At 35.5% G+C, this 16232-nt stretch overlaps 1 protein-coding gene across 4 annotated transcripts in view; it reads right to left on the bottom strand.

Moving 5' to 3' along the window:
- Nucleotides 1–16232, bottom strand: part of mv (lysosomal-trafficking regulator mauve) — a 282285-nt gene that overhangs the window by 43899 nt on the left and 222154 nt on the right. For all 4 annotated transcript variants that reach the window (XM_081758816.1, XM_081758815.1, XM_081758813.1 and 1 more), the window contains 2 exons: nucleotides 8458–8679; nucleotides 6171–6283 (listed from right to left, as the gene is read on the bottom strand). In XM_081758816.1, coding sequence (XP_081614942.1) covers nucleotides 6171–6283; nucleotides 8458–8679 — 335 coding nt within the window. The remainder of the gene's footprint in view (nucleotides 1–6170; nucleotides 6284–8457; nucleotides 8680–16232) is intronic.

The raw sequence follows: 16232 nt of genomic DNA on the forward strand, positions 1-16232 counted from the left end.
ATCGCAATTCACTCAAAATATACAATTATATGCGCTATCATATGCGTCTCAAACGATTCCTTAGAAGTCCGTCGGAAAGAAAAAAAAAATATTTTCCATACGTTTCTGCATGTTACTATAAATATGCATTTTGCATATAAATCCGGGCTGCAATAATAACATTCTACTTGATCACGTCCAGAAATATGGAGATCATGAGAAGCAGAAGTGCATCAGATGTTCGCCTCGTCCAAGGTATGTTAAAAAAGCTAGGACAAAGGTCAACCGCAACGTAGACTACATGGACTGGATACCTGTCAGAATCAGATTACATCAAGGATCTCTCTTGAGCCCATACGTATTCAACCTAGAGACCTGCACGGGCCGGGCTTGGGCGGGCCGACTCTGCTATTTCTTTGGGCCGGGCCGGGCTTGGGCGGGCCGACACTGTTATTTCTTTGGGCCGGGCCGGGCTTGGGCTGGCCGACACTGATTTCTCTTCAGGTCGGGCCGGGCTGAGGCCGATCAATTGCAATTCTTTAATAATTATTGACTTTCGTTAAACGATAATTGGAATAAAGCCAAACGTTGAAGAAGTGTGTCCGTGAAAAATGTTACAAAGGATGCAATAGCTATTTACAGTTTGTGTTACTTAGCGGCTCCACTTTCACTATAGAGGATTGCAGGCATTATGCGGTAAATTGAGCTCTGACATTGACCTTCACTGAACTCAAAATATAACAAGAACGGGTGGGAATGTTTTGCCTGTCGCTAAACAATATTGCCATCTTCACTTTATGCTAAAAATCAGTTAAGTTAGATTTTTGTTACAGGGAATGGAGTTTTTGTTCTCTCGATAACAGGCAAAGTTCTAGGAGGCAATGGTACCATTCGGGAGGCAAGCGTCAGGTTGTGAACCAGAGTTTAGAAAATGTTTCTGAGGGTTAGGTCAAATTTAGTACTAAATTTTGAGAAAGTTTGGGGCTCGAGCTAATTTAAAAAAAATATCGGGCCTGGGTCGGGCCAAAAACTTTTAAAATTTATCGGGCCCGGGCCGGGCTTGGGCCAAGAATTTTAAAAAACTTATCGGGCCGGGCTGGGCTCGGGCCGAAAATCTCCAAAACTTTTCGGGCCCGGGCTGGACCGGGCCTAGGTACGTTCGGGCCGGATTGGGCTCGGGCCGAAAAATTCGGCCCGTGCAGGTCTCTAATTCAACCTAATTATGGAAGTCCCATCTGATGGTATTATGTGTTTGCAGATAGTGTTGTAAAGGCCTAGAAAAAACCGGAAATTTTCAAAAAAAAAAAAAAAAAGTTTTTACCGTTTTTTCCCCGAGCTTGGCAAAAAACGGAAAATTTGGGAAAAAATGGAATTTTCGAATATTTTACTACATTATGCTTTTAAAAATGAAAAATACTATCTATATTTACTAGTTTAGAGTTAAGATCAATGAGTGCTTATGTTTCTTGAATTAGAATAGGGAAAATTTGTATCAACAAATATATGTGTACCACTCCTTTAGTATTAGCACCGTGATAGAATGCTGTTATGGCTACAAAACATACTAAAAAAAATTAAGATAGATGCATTTATCTTAACCAATCTTATGAAGTTCCCGCTTTATGGCAGGGAAGTGTTAAAATAACAGGACCAGAATCATTTTAGTTACTACTGGTATGGTAAAATCAAATATATATTTTATGGAGATACGTATTTTACTTGTGCTGTGTAAAATTTCCGGAAATTTTGAACTCATTAAAAAATATTTCGGAAATATCGGTAAAAACAGGAAAATATAATTTAAAAACTATTTCTTCGACTGATGTTAATCTTATTTGCTGTAACGTGTCTGCAGCGTTTATACAATGTATTTCGCTAGCAGGAAAAGTACTTAAAGCAACAGGTTTTAATTTTACTTTTTAGTTTTCTGATTTCTGGTAAAAATTCCTCTTTATTATTTGTTTATTTTTGAACAACTCTGAAAGAGAGATGATCTTATTTACACATACATATGCATCGCACAAGTGTAAATTTGAGCAGCGAGAAATATATTAAAGAATTGAACATGTGAAACTTCCGTTCGTTATTATTAAATACTAGCAAAATAAAATTCGCACGGTGAAATTACGTTTCATTTTGGACATAAAGGGCACGAAAACTGCAACCAATGAACTGGGACCCCAAAAACTATGAATTCGACATTAGTATCAGTCATTTTCAATTACTTTTACATGTCACCCTTCCCCTTTAGGAGTACTGATGGGGGTTGAATTTGGATTTACACGGCATCGGAAGTGTCACTGTTTATCTCAGGGACCCCGAAAACTATGGATTCGACACTATGGATTCGGGCCATTTTTAATCATTTTTATGTATCTGTCCCTTCTCCCTCCCCCAAGTTGCGGCGCTGAATTTGGATTTAAACGGCATCGGAAGTGTTACTGTTTATCTCAGCAACTCCAAAAACTATGGGATCGACACTAATGTCGGTCATTTTCGATCATTTTTATATATTTTCCCCTCCCTCGCCCCCAACTTATGGCGCTGAATTTGGATTTAAACGGCATCGGAAGTGTTACTCATCATCTTACCGACCCAAAAACTATGGATTCGACATTTTCGATCACTTTTATGTATCTATCCCTTCTCCCTCCCCCAAGTTGCGGGGCTGAATTTGGATTTAAACGGCATCGGAAGTGTCACTGTTCATCTCAGCGACCCAAAAACTATGGATTCGACACTAATATCGGTCATTTTCCATCATTTTTATATATCTCCCCTTCCCCTACGTTACAGTGCTGGATTTGGATTTAAGCGGCATTGGAAGTGTCAATGTTTATCTCAGCAACCTCGAAAACTATGGATTCGACTCTAATATCGGTCGTTTTTCAATATATATCCCCCTTCCTTCCTTCAAGTTGCACCTTCAAAGTGAAATGATAAAAACCATCTTAGGCCCAAACCCCATCTATGTTAAAAATTTTATCGAGATCACTCTGGTGGTTCAAAAGTTGTTAAGTTACAAATATAGCCACTTTCATTTTTATATAATTTGTCACACTAGAAAACAGGTATTTGTTTTCATACAAAATTTTGTGCATAAAGTTTATATAACAAAATTTTGTGCATAAAGTTTATATAACAAAATTTTGTGCATAAAGTTTATATAAAAGTCTCTATTACAGTGTTAAATAATAGTAATTACATGTTTTAGTGCATGAATATTAGTGAAATTTGACTACTGCTGTCTCTTTTCAGAAGTAATTTGATTAAAATCAACAAAATTTCACCAGATCAAAGAGCACATTAAGAACTCAGTTTCATTCCAAAGCTCTATTTGTTGCAACAGAAACGCTTCATGATGGTAGATGTGTATGCAGCTGTTAAGGTCCTGTAATTAATGCACAACCATGAGTAAACGACTAAAAAGCACATAAAGGAAATGAGTGCAGACTATTAATTTTCAAGAATGATTACAACAGTTTTATTTTCGACTGGTTCTTTTTTAAATATTCGGAATATTGAAGTTTCTCAACTTCACTTCCACCCATTTGAGAAAGAAAAAAAAACTGTTCCATTACCATTAGTAAAATTAACCTAATACAAAGATTTTTGTTATTTTCCCAATTTTTCCAAATTTTCCGGAAAGAAACCGGAAAAGAACGGTTTCTTACCAACGGGTTCAAAATTTCCGGAAATTTCACAACACTATTTGCAGATGACATTTTCTTATGCAATAGCAACTGAGAAGAGTTAGAAGAGTGGAGAAAACCTTTGGAGAACAGAAGATTAAAAATCAGTGGTTAGAAAACAGAATATATAATCTTTGGAGATGAAGTCGTACAGATAGACAGGACACTTAAATATCTAGGTTTCACTGTGAATAGAGGTGGGAGTTTAGATGCGAAAATATTGCACAGATTTACGGAGGGATGGATGAACTGGAAGAAGATCTCAGGTATTTTTTGTGATAAAAGGACTAGTGTCAAGGTGAAACGAAGAGCTTATAAGACCGTAAGGAGACTCGCAATGTTGTACGGAACATAAACTTGGGGAATGAAGAAGGCGCAAAAGAAGAAACTAGACATGGTCAAAATGAAAGAGCTCAGATGAATGTGTGGTGTTACAAAGTCGAATAAGATCAGAAACGAAAGAATAAGAGGCACCGTTAAACTGACTGAGATGTCCAAGAAAGTTCACGAAAGAAGATTACAATGGTATGGTCACGTTATAAGAAGAAATGATATTATGTCAACAAGAAAGTGGGGAAGATGAAAGTAGAAGGCAAAGGAGGAGGAGAAAGACTAAACGAAGATGGACAGACTTAGAAGAAAAGGAGTTAACAGCGATTGATGTTTGGGACCGAGCAAGATGGAAGTGAATCATCAAAAATGTCGACGACCCCATAAAGTAAAAGAAGAATCAACATTCCACTTGAAAAAAAAAGAATCAATATTTAACTCGCACAAACAAAACAATAAATAGAAACAAAGAAAGAAAAAAACAAAGATGTTCAAAGATACCGTAACGAAACTGTTATTTAATTTTTAATAAACATTGCAGTTACAGTTTACTAAACCTTCTTTACGTATACCATTCGGTCGCAGACCATTGCATCATTACTTGCTTGCTGAAACGTATAAAATGTCGACAATTATAATTAGTTGTTAAGTTAGTGCTATCATCCCAATAAAAGAACTTCACTTTATGTCGCACGCAACATGAAATTCCTTGAATTACTTGTATCTGCCGAATAGAATTTTCTTGAGATCCGTATAATCAATCCGAGGACACTTCACCACATAACGAAAACGATAATCTGCATTTTTAACATGGTTCAACAAACTAGACAAACATATAATACCAACTGTTAAGACATTTACAATTTGCCATTGAGCTGACAAATACGAAGTCACATCTTTAAGTAATTTTGCCATTTGCTGTGAACATAAATTCCAAACCATATTAATGCAAATGAAGTTGCAATTGTGGAAACGGAAGATCCGGAACTTCTGTCGATATTTGAATTGTGTACTTGCGTCTAAACGGTGGCATGGGAAGTACAGGAGTGAAAGAAATTGTTGTAGCCTGTACAGTTAACAAAATTATTTGATGTTTTACCACTACCAAGCAAGAAATGATAACGAAATGTATAGAAATTACGATTACAAGGAAATCACACAAAACGCAATCTGGAAATATCACTGTGTTACAAGTGCTCGCTCCAAAAATATTTTTCGAGTTGTTATATAGATTTTCCTTATATATGTCATGATTGACTAGAATGCCATATTTATGAATATTTACAAATACAAATAAAAATAAAATTGGTTTATGGAAGATTTATATGCTAGCATGGACTTACATTGAGTGCTTTGGACTATGAACTAATAAAAGAAGTAAGTGTTGGAGAAATTAATTTCAACGTATAAAATTTTCAAATGAAATCACTTAGTTATTATGGAGCTCCTATTTGCAAGTAGGTTAATCTTGTTCTATTAAGATTTTCCCATTCGGCGCACAAACTTCAGACAAGTTGATGCACTTGCTGTCAGACTGTCTGGAAGTATTTATTTACGGAAGCTATAGGATGCATATTTAATATTACAAAAAAATGCTATTCTTACTTTGCCAGATACGAAAATAAGAACAAACGAATCTTCATCGAAATTACATCGAAAAGAAATGAATAACTGCAAGTGTAAAGATTTCCTCGGAAATTATAAATTACCACAACAATTCTCATTATTAAAGATCGTTAGTGACAATACATTCTTTTCTGACACTTCAGCATTAACGCCATTTTAGAGGAAAATACTTCCTTAAATTCAAGATATCGAACTCTTTATTGCTTTATAACAGCGTTCCATGTGATGCAGTTTCTACACCTTTAACAAACGAATTCAGAAAGTGTGGACTGAACATACTCATTTTTCTCTGAAAAGCTTTGCTATTGAAACATGCAGTGTTACGGACGGACAAAACCTATAACTATGTTTTACTACGTACTACAACGCAGGACACATTAAAAGGGGAAGGGAAGCACAGAAGCCCTAAAAACCTTTTGTTATAATTTGTATATCCAAAAAGGAAAAGTAATAATAGTATTTTTTTCTTTCTTTTTCTCTAATGTCTGGAAGAAGTCTGGTTTACCGAAAAGGTCTATGGAATTGAGTAATGGATAATCATACCTAATTTTTGCTGGTACTCTGGTATTAAATACCGCTTTGCAATTCCCAGGTGACATCTTTGTAATCTCTTTCTTATCCTAACAGGTCCTTCTGTTGCATCTAGCTGCCATGATCTAAAATAAATAAATACAAAATAATAGTTATTTTTAACCTCTACACCAGCGTTTCTCAAACTTATTTTTTAAGTGATGACAATTTTATTGGTCAGAATGTTCTACGGATCACCATTTCATTATTCATAATGGTCGACGGATCATAATACAACTGTCTCCTTTGAAAACCACTTTTTTAAAATACTTTTTGAGCATATGTTAATACCAGTTTACTTCTATTTTTGTAGTTGGATTAATTAAAATTCCCTTAATTTTATTTTGGTATTATCGGAAGAAAATACATGTAGGTTTCTTTTAATAACTAACAGCTATTAAGAACATTTCATAGAGTAGACAGGGCAATAAATTGCATTAAAATGTCATTCCTGAAAGTTCTTACGAAATTCTCAAACTACGTTTAAGATTCCCAACTATAGCGTATGATACGAAATTATCTTGATTTTTTCTCCCCCCTAATGCTTTCAATATAAGACTGAGTTATTACATACTTGCATTTAAAATGCCCAGTCTGTTTGAAAGCAAACAAGACGGCTGTGTCAACATTAAATGACAAGCTTAAATGCATGTTTCTTTCGTATATTTAAATATGTCTGTAGATATCGAAACATGTATGGGTTTTGCGTCTCAGAGCTCCAGAGAAAGACTAATAATGCATTTTCATTTATTTATAGTTGAGCAAAGACTGCGAGGAAAAAAAAAAAAACATGCCTACGATGTAGAATGCGTTTTCATCTCGAGTGCAACAAAGGGCAAAATTTCAAATATAGAAAAAAATTAACGAATTTTCCTCTCAAGTTTCATTATATTTTTTCGCTGGCAACATTGTACCTATTTAATATCAAATATCGCTTGTAATAGTATCACCTTAGGAGTACAACGAACTATGATATGTCGACTGTAGAGTATGGAACACAAATATGTCCACTTTATGCATTCACTGCTTAAAAAGCACTTAGAAACTGGCTCCATATCCTACAAGTAAATTTTATTATCTCTTGACCGAAATGCTATTGAGCTGAAAATCGTGCATGGTATTCTACGTTTATCAATTAGGATAATTTTGATTTTTTCTTTCTTCGATTTCATGATGCAGAGATTACATTAGTATAAATTTTTTTGAAATTCCATTAGGAAAATATCACATGATAAATTTCAGTAAACTTCTTGTTACTCTAGATACGTAGATGATACCGATAAATAGGTACAGGCGTTCGAAGACTTGTTGAATTACAAATGAGACATTTGCTTCTTTTGGATAAATTATATTGTGAGCTACAGCCTCTTATGTAAATTTAGCAAGTACCCGTTATCAAATGGTTAAATTAAACTACCACCGTTACTATTATCATGTAATTGTTTGCAAGTAATAAATAGTACATAAAAATTTTAACAGCGGGCGGGGATCGCAAGTTTCGTGATTGTAACCTCTGCGTAAAAAACAGCACTTACAATTTCTGATAACCACCGACAGTGTGTATTTGAATTAAAATAATATTAAGTTTTTGTTCAAAATTATATCTTTTCTCCCTGTGTACCAGTATTCATAGAAGTTTCAACTGTTTATGTCTTCTATTCTTTCTTCCACTTTTAAACGTTTTTCAAGTGGTGACCAATTTTATTAGTCAGAATATTTTACGGATTATCCTACTCTTGTCCCCTTTCAAAGTAAATTTATATTTTTCTTTAAAAAAATGTTTTGAGCATGCACATCAGCATATTTGTATTTTTGAACAAGTATTAATTAGAATTTCCTCTAATTTTATGTTGTTATTAACAGAAAAAAAAAAAAAAACATATTAGTTTGCTCTTTAATAATAGGTTATCCAGAATATTACACAATAATAATCTGTAAAAGCCATTATAACTGTTTTATAATCTATCCCAGCTTGAGTTTTTCGACTATAGTAGTGAGATTGGTGGACTAAACCTAAGAGGACCACAATCGTAAAACTAGAGGATCACACTTTGACAAACGTTACTCTACCAATATATACGCATACGTTATCAAAGCAATCTTATATGTGTAACACACTGAAGTCTTACAAAGAAAAGCAGATTTTCAAAAGCAAAATAAATAAGCACTCATTACATCTTGAACATCCATGTATATTGCGATCCTTCAACTCCACAAAGACCAAAAAGCATATTTTCAACTGAATCATCAATTCATTTACCTCGGATATGAGCCTGGAAAATACCATATAGCTCTCTTGTGTGTAAGTTTCATGATTATTTTTTGCCATTTGATCCTAATTTGTACATTTTCACTATAGACGGTTTTGATATATTCCATGAATATTTTTCGTTCATTGTTTTGAGCTTCTACAACTGATCTTGTGACACTCATTGCTGATTCAATTACATTTTTTGCTAGCCCTTCGAACTTGTAAACACTCCTAGAAAGAAGAAGATACTATTGTTATTATTATTATAACATGATATACAAGAGTGGAAATAGTTACAGCTAGACTGAGAATTGAAGCTAGGTCTTCCCTTAGTATAATGACACTTTTATTAGTTTGCTCCGTGAACAGCCACATATTCCATCACTTTTGCCGATGCTCAGCCACTTAGATCATATGAACTGTGCCACAACTCATACTGTGTTCAGATAACCCAGTATCTACATTATGGAACACATTTATGACTGAAGTATATGTAATACATAATAATATACATAACTAGCATCAATTACCCGCTTCGCTGACTTAAAATAAGAAAAGTTAGTAGTATGTTTCGTTAGTCAGTCACTTTTTACTATTACTGAAACGCTTTCAAATCGATAGAAACAAAGAAAATACCACGAAAAATCTGAAAATAATACATAATCTATATAAATAAAAATTAAATATTACTATTGTGGGCTGAATTTGGATTTAAACGGCATCGAAAGTGTCACTATTCGTCTCAGCGACCCAAAAAAAAAAAAAATGGAATCGACATTAATTCAATCATTTTCGATCATTTTGATATGTCTCCCTCGTCCTCTCCACGTTGCAGGGCTGAATTTGGATTTAAACGGGGTCGAAAGTGTCACTGTTTATCTCAGCGACCTCGAAAACTATCGATTCAGCACTACTATCGGTCATTTTTTACCATATATATATCCCCCTCCTCCCCCCAGTTGCGGAGCTGAATTTGGATTTAAACGGCATCGGAAGTGTCATTGTTCATCTCAGCAACCCGGAAAACTATGGATTCGACACTGATAATATATATATCCCTCTCCTAAGCTGCACCGTCAAGATGAAATGATACAAACCATCCCAGGCCCGAACCTCATTTATGTTGAAAATTTGATCGAGATCGGTCGGGTGTTATTTTGAGTGCACTAATATCTTTCAAGAGTTATTAAGTCACAAAGATAGTCACTTTCATTTTTATATACATAAATAGATTCAATCATCAGAAATGTTAGTGCACTTGTGCCAATCAACTAATTAGTGGACACTTACGACACGCCGAAATAGTAAGCAATTTATTGACTGCACCATGTAATTCACAACTAGAAGATTAGTACTGTTTATATAGTTCCAAGATTGTAACAGTATGATGCATTTGCACCAATTTGCAAAGCTGAGATATTTAGTAGTGCAACTTTTGTTACTGATGACATCGAAGTATTTGTACTTAAATACATTTTTATTTCTAGAAGAGAGTATTTTGTTTGATACTTCTATAGCAGCGATGGTCATTCTCACTTGGTCTGCGAATAAAAATGAATGAAAAAAAAAAATGTATGATTTGTTCCTTTTTTCTTAGGAGAAAGAAAAGTGGGGAAATGGCCACGGAAGCTTGGTTCATATTTTTGTTCTGGTCCGCGATGTGTTAGAAATTAGCTATCACAGTTCTATAGCATAAAGAATGGTGTCACCATTTGCTGTGACTACGAGTTTGTAGTTGATGCTTCAAGAAAATGCTTCTGATAAAATATGGGAGATTCCATCCAAAATTTCGGGAATTATTAAAAGTTAGATATATAGGTACCAAGTTTAGCCCAGTTTAACATTTACAACTTCTATTATAACTGGTATCCGGTCAAAACAGCGCACGGACAAAAACAGCGCATACACAAAAACCGCGCAAGGACAAAAACCGCGCATTGCAAATACCGCGTGAACAAAAACCGCGTAAGGACAAAAACCGCGCAAGGACAAAAATCGCGCATGCAAATACCGCGTGGACAAAAGCCGCGCAAGCACAAAAACCGCGCAAAGACAAAAACCGCGCAAGGACAAAAACACCGCAAGCAAATACCGCGTGAACAAAAACCGCGCAAGGACGAAAATCGCGCATGCAAATACCGCGTGGACAAAAACCACGCATGAAAATACCGCGTAAACGAAATCAGACAACAGCCATGGACAAAACCATGGATGAACATGGATTGGTCAAGATAGAAATTAGGTTGAGAACCACTGCCACAGACTTTACAATTTTTATAGACATCCTTAGGAAAGAGAAGTCAGGAACAATTATAGCATAAGTCTCGTAAGTTTGACAACCCAAATGTCTTTACTGTGTTTCAGGTGGCATAATTGACATGCACACTTCCTAGTTAAATCGGTATAAGGACGAAAACCGCACAAGGACAAAAATAGCACATGCAAATACCGCGTGAGCGAAAACAGCCCATGGGAAAAACCACAGATGAACATTATGTACTAGACTTGCTTGCACTCGAGCTCACTTCTTTCAACTGGGCTTGCGCTGACTTGGGCTTGAGATCACTTACCTCAATTGGGCTCGCGCTTCCGACCACTTTCCTCGACTATTTTCACAATCACTCGTGCTCGCGGTCAATGCAGCTCGCGCTCACCTCTCTTGACTGGGCTCGTACTTACTCGGACTTGCACTCACACGAACGGGTCAAGATAGGAATTAGGTTGGGAACCACTGCTACAGATTATTCACAATTTTTATAGACATCCTTAGCAAGAGGAGTCAGGAACAATTACAGCAGAAAAAGAAAGAATTTTTATTTTATTTATTTAAAGGAAAAAGAAAATTTAATATATTCTGTTTATTCAATATATTAAAACATATACTTAAAAATACATAATCATATTAAATTAAAAAATAACAATATACAAAATATTAAGTGAATAAAGTAAAAGAATAAGGAAAAGTAAACTGCTACAGAAATCAACAAGTCAAATTTCCTACTTGTAAGTTTTATTAATTCTCTAAAAGGAATCGGACTTCCTAGATTCCCTTTGTTAATAGAATTTAACGTACCTGGCATTCAGAGATGACAGGACTTCGAACTTCCAGAAGTAATGTCTATCTTCCAATGTCGGGCAGATTAATGCAGTGCACTTATTTCTATAATGCGAAAATTTTTGAATTTCTTGTGTAAAGAATAAAGAAAAGATAGAAAATGGCTCACATAATCAAAAGCTTGTATGTGAGCCTGATTCTAGTGTTTTGTTTACTTATTTATTTTCTTACCGAAACATATAAAGTTTATAATTCTTACTTTTAGTTAAGAATAGTCTTTTAAAAAAACTTTTGGATTATGTTAACCACTGTAAAATTAATCTTTTATATACTTTAAAATTACTTTCCTCTTTGATTCGGAGTGGGAGTTAATTATAAATCATCTGAGCTCTGTAATATGTTTGATATTGAGTTATAGATTTACTCATTGCTTTAATTTCTAAATTTTTGTTTGTCATATTTCTGGTTATGTACATGTTTTATTCCGTCCCATTTGTTTCTATTCTTTTTAACATATGTTAATAAGTTCTGCGAATATAAAAGTGGTAACACTGAAAATTGGTCATAGAGTCTATCTAGTCTAGGGTTGCCAGATTTTGTAAACGAAAAACCGGGACATCAATCTCAGGCTATACAGGGAGATTCACGAAATCCGTAACAGGCCCTTAACTCAGGTCCTAGTGTACAGAAATCTTTGAAAAAAAAAATACCAAAGTGCTGAATTCGTATGATGATGTTTCTGACATCAGGAGCGACTCAGGAATTCCTCTATGGGGGAACAAGTTCAAAATTTTAAATGGAAACAGGGATTTATTTTGCCCCCATTGAAAGAATCGCTAAATTTTGAACAATTTTGAGAGAAAACTCTTTGTTATGCCTCTTTCCGTTTGAGAGCTACACAAGTTCATTAATACTTCAATGCGAGGATAGTAAATAATTGTTTGAAACTAAAGCGAAGTTAGAAAGTGAACATGAGGAAACAAACGATGTTTTTTTTTTCGGAAACAGTAGTTTCTCGTGAATAACTGTATTGGGAGCAGCCAACTTCAAAATGTCAGATAGAAACAGGAGGTCGATTTTGCTTGCGTTGAAAGAAGCACTAAATATTGGCCACTTTCATAAGTATATTTCGTGATAGTTGGTACCGTATGGATACTACAGAAGCTGAGTTGTTGGGGGAAAATATGATGAGATACGATTTACGACGCCACATTGGGGTGAATTTTGTTATTTCATATTGCAAAATATCTTGAAAAACAAGCATCGGACGAAAAAAAAAACTGTACGAAATAAAAAGTTAATAATTTGCAGGGAGAAATTTACGTATGTTAAAATAAACCTTGGCTTCTCCACTTAGGGGCGAAACTGAAAACTGATATGGGAACTCCATTATTTTAATTGCAGATTCGGGTTCTAAGGGGAAAATACGTAAATTTTATCCGAAACAATTTTTTGAACTCTGATAGGTGGTGGTGTAATCAGTTAAGTATAGGTTCACTACGGTATCTTCAATTAAGTTTGTTAGATAGGAGTTTAGTGTCTTTCTCAGCACCGAGGCTACATAAAATTCATACGGACCATTTAACGTGGAATTCGAACCACTGTAATAGGTTAAAATCAGGGATAGATTAACCAATCTCCGTATTGATGCGCACGAGACGAGTCGAGACAGGGTTTCCTGACAAAATTCGAGTCGAGACACGGCTCCTTCAATAGAGAAATATACATTTTTCGAGTCGAGATATCACTTTTACAGCACATTTTCGAGACGACACAGCCACAAATCTTGTCTCGTGCGCATCCATACCTATCTGGAGGTCCGGAGCTAGAAAAAATAGGTAGGCCCTGCCGGCTTCACCTAATACATTTCTGTGAAAGTACACTCATGTCCAAAATGATTGTCGCATATCTATAACTGTCTTCTTGTAAAAATATAATTTGATAATGATTTTGTATGGTACTTTTAATACTGACACTATTGTATAATCGGGAAATGTATATTTGTGGTAAATTTCATAGGAAAATAATTATAAATACGAAAATTAGAATGATTAAAACAAAATGTTGCTAAATGGACAAGAAAGTTTTATTTTCGTTTTATTGTTCTTATTTATTGCTCTTTTGACATGAAATTTGTCACATACATCTCTTTTCCGATTATACACATACTAACATTGTAAGAAATACCGGGCGAATTCGTTATCAAATTATATTCCTACAACACATTTATAGACATGCTACATAATTTTGGACATGAGTGTACAGTAGGGAAGTTAAGGGAATATGTTTCATATTTTTGGTCATATATTATTTTATGATGATTGTATCTTCATGATTCTTTCAGGATAACCAGTTGAAATTTTGATCAGAGTGGAAGCACCTGTCCACCTGTAGGTCTGGGGCTATAGTCCCTTAAGCCCTCCTTAATCCGACCCTGGTTCAAATGTCAATATTTTCACACCCAGAATTGAATATTTTATATGTAGATATTAGATATTACGTTATTTGCAAATTGCAAATTTTATTTATATTTAATTTAATTTATAATTATATAATATGAAAACAACAAGATAATACACGTTGCACTGTAATTTAAGTCAAACATAAAGCTATCATTTTTGGTATACAAAAATAGCCACCCCCCAAAAATGTCTCTGTCTCCTTTTCCCCCCTAAGAAATTAAAGTTGTCGTCGTCACTGTTGTAAAATTGTGCCTCACAAGACAGCAGACAGGACGAAATAGTTTAAATGCGGTTAACAAGCAGCGACTGAAAGCAGTAGGTATTTCCATTGTTTACTAAAGTTCCAGCAATGAAGCGGTTCTTCGCTGGCAATTGAAGTATAAAATAACTAGTAGTTAAAGCCTGTTACAGAAAAAATACATTCTTTTTTCTATTGAAAGTAATATTCAAGAAATATTGCCATAACATATGATCCCTCTTGAATATTTTTAAAAATCCATTTTTCCTCCTCTGGAAGATCGACAACTTATAGGACGAAAGAATGGATGTGAATTTCAAACTCATGGTTGTTTGTTTAGTAAAATTAATTGGCTACACAAATCTTCCGAAAACTTTTCGTTTTTAGCTGACAAGCAACGTAGAGAACAAGGCAGGATAAGATCCGTCTCAAACTTCGCCCAGAGGACACATAATAAAAAAGAACAAAAAATGCCAAAATTTAGCTGCCCACATCCAGAAACACCGGAGATATGCTCCGCAACATAATGCACCACGCGATGATATGATATAAACGTCGCCAGATACCCATTTATGTCGAAAACGAAAAGGATGGGCGGCACCAAAATGATATTAAGATATTTGATATGCTATAACACTGACTTGGGAGCCTTCTTGATTACCGCGATCTTGGATATAGCGTAAGGTATTCAAATGAGAAGCTGGATGTGTGATGTATCAATGTAAGGTAAACTGCAAAAGGGAAACCAATGTTGTAACCGCGAAAAACATATGTATAATGGTGTGGACGGGACGAAGTGTGGAAGACTCGGGTAAAACAAACGTGTTATCGAAGGACAGAATAATAGGGCAAGACCCCACGACAGTGGTACGCGACAAGTAACTGCAACAGTGTCTGTGCATGAAAGTGCATCCGCCTTGACCGATTATGCCTTTCGAGGATATTGGGATTTGGTTTGGAACAGTGGAAACCACAGTTGCAACCCGCGATACGAGCGCTCGTTTGATGACTACCTAAACTACAAAGGATTATCTCATGGAACAGCAATTCGGCAGCTCGCTCCGGAGTGTAGGAACTATCATCTTGGATGGATGATCGAAAGCACGACCTACCTGGGATTGAAGGCCACTCCTGAACAACGTTTTGTACGTTTTTGTTCAATTTTCTAGCTGTTTCGTGTAAACAAAGGACATTTCGGCCCACGTTTGTTTAAACAACACTATCTGAAGCAAAGTGTGTACGGATGAGAAAGCCCAGACATGTTCTAGCTTACATTTCTTTACGAATGTTTCTTTTCCTTTGCGCGGTTTGCTACACTATTTCGCGACGGTTCCAAACTGTCACAATATCAGGGAAAGGCAGCGTTCTGCATTGACTCGATGAGTTCCATGAGTTGTTGCAGTCTCCCACTACAAGGTTAGTTTACCACAAAATGAAATCAATACCTTACGCTATATCCAAGATCGTGGTATTCACGATGGCTGTCAAGTCAGTGTTATAGCATATCAAATATCTTGATTTCATTTTGGTACTGCCCATCCTTTCCGTTTTCGACATAAATGGGTATTTTGAGACGTTTACCTTATATCATATTGTCGCGTGGTGCGTTATGTTGCGGAGCATATCTCCGGTGTTTCTGGATATGGGCAGCTAAAATTTGACATTTTTTGTTCTTTTTTATTATGTGTCCTCTGGGTGAAGTTTGAGTCGGATCTGATCCTGCCTCGTTCTCTACATTGCTTGTGAGACATACTATTTCTTGCACGTTAATTTTTTTCAATCTGAAGAACCAAAGCCGGGACAAACAGGCGTCCCGAAAGCCTTTTTCGGAACAGTTGATTCTATCATTGAAAACCGGGACTGTCCCGGAAAACCGGGACGTCTGGCAGCCCTAATCTGGTCTACTTCAGTCCTTGTTTTAAACATATTCTTACAATATTATTTTCTTGAACCATCAAAGGTTTTAAATGAGTAGGGTAAGCAGCACCCCAAATTAATATATCATATATAAGTATACTATTTATAAGAG

Source organism: Thermobia domestica, chromosome 5, assembly GCF_964235325.1.
Source record: "Thermobia domestica chromosome 5, izTheDome1.hap1.1, whole genome shotgun sequence".
NCBI lineage: Eukaryota > Metazoa > Arthropoda > Insecta > Zygentoma > Lepismatidae > Thermobia > Thermobia domestica.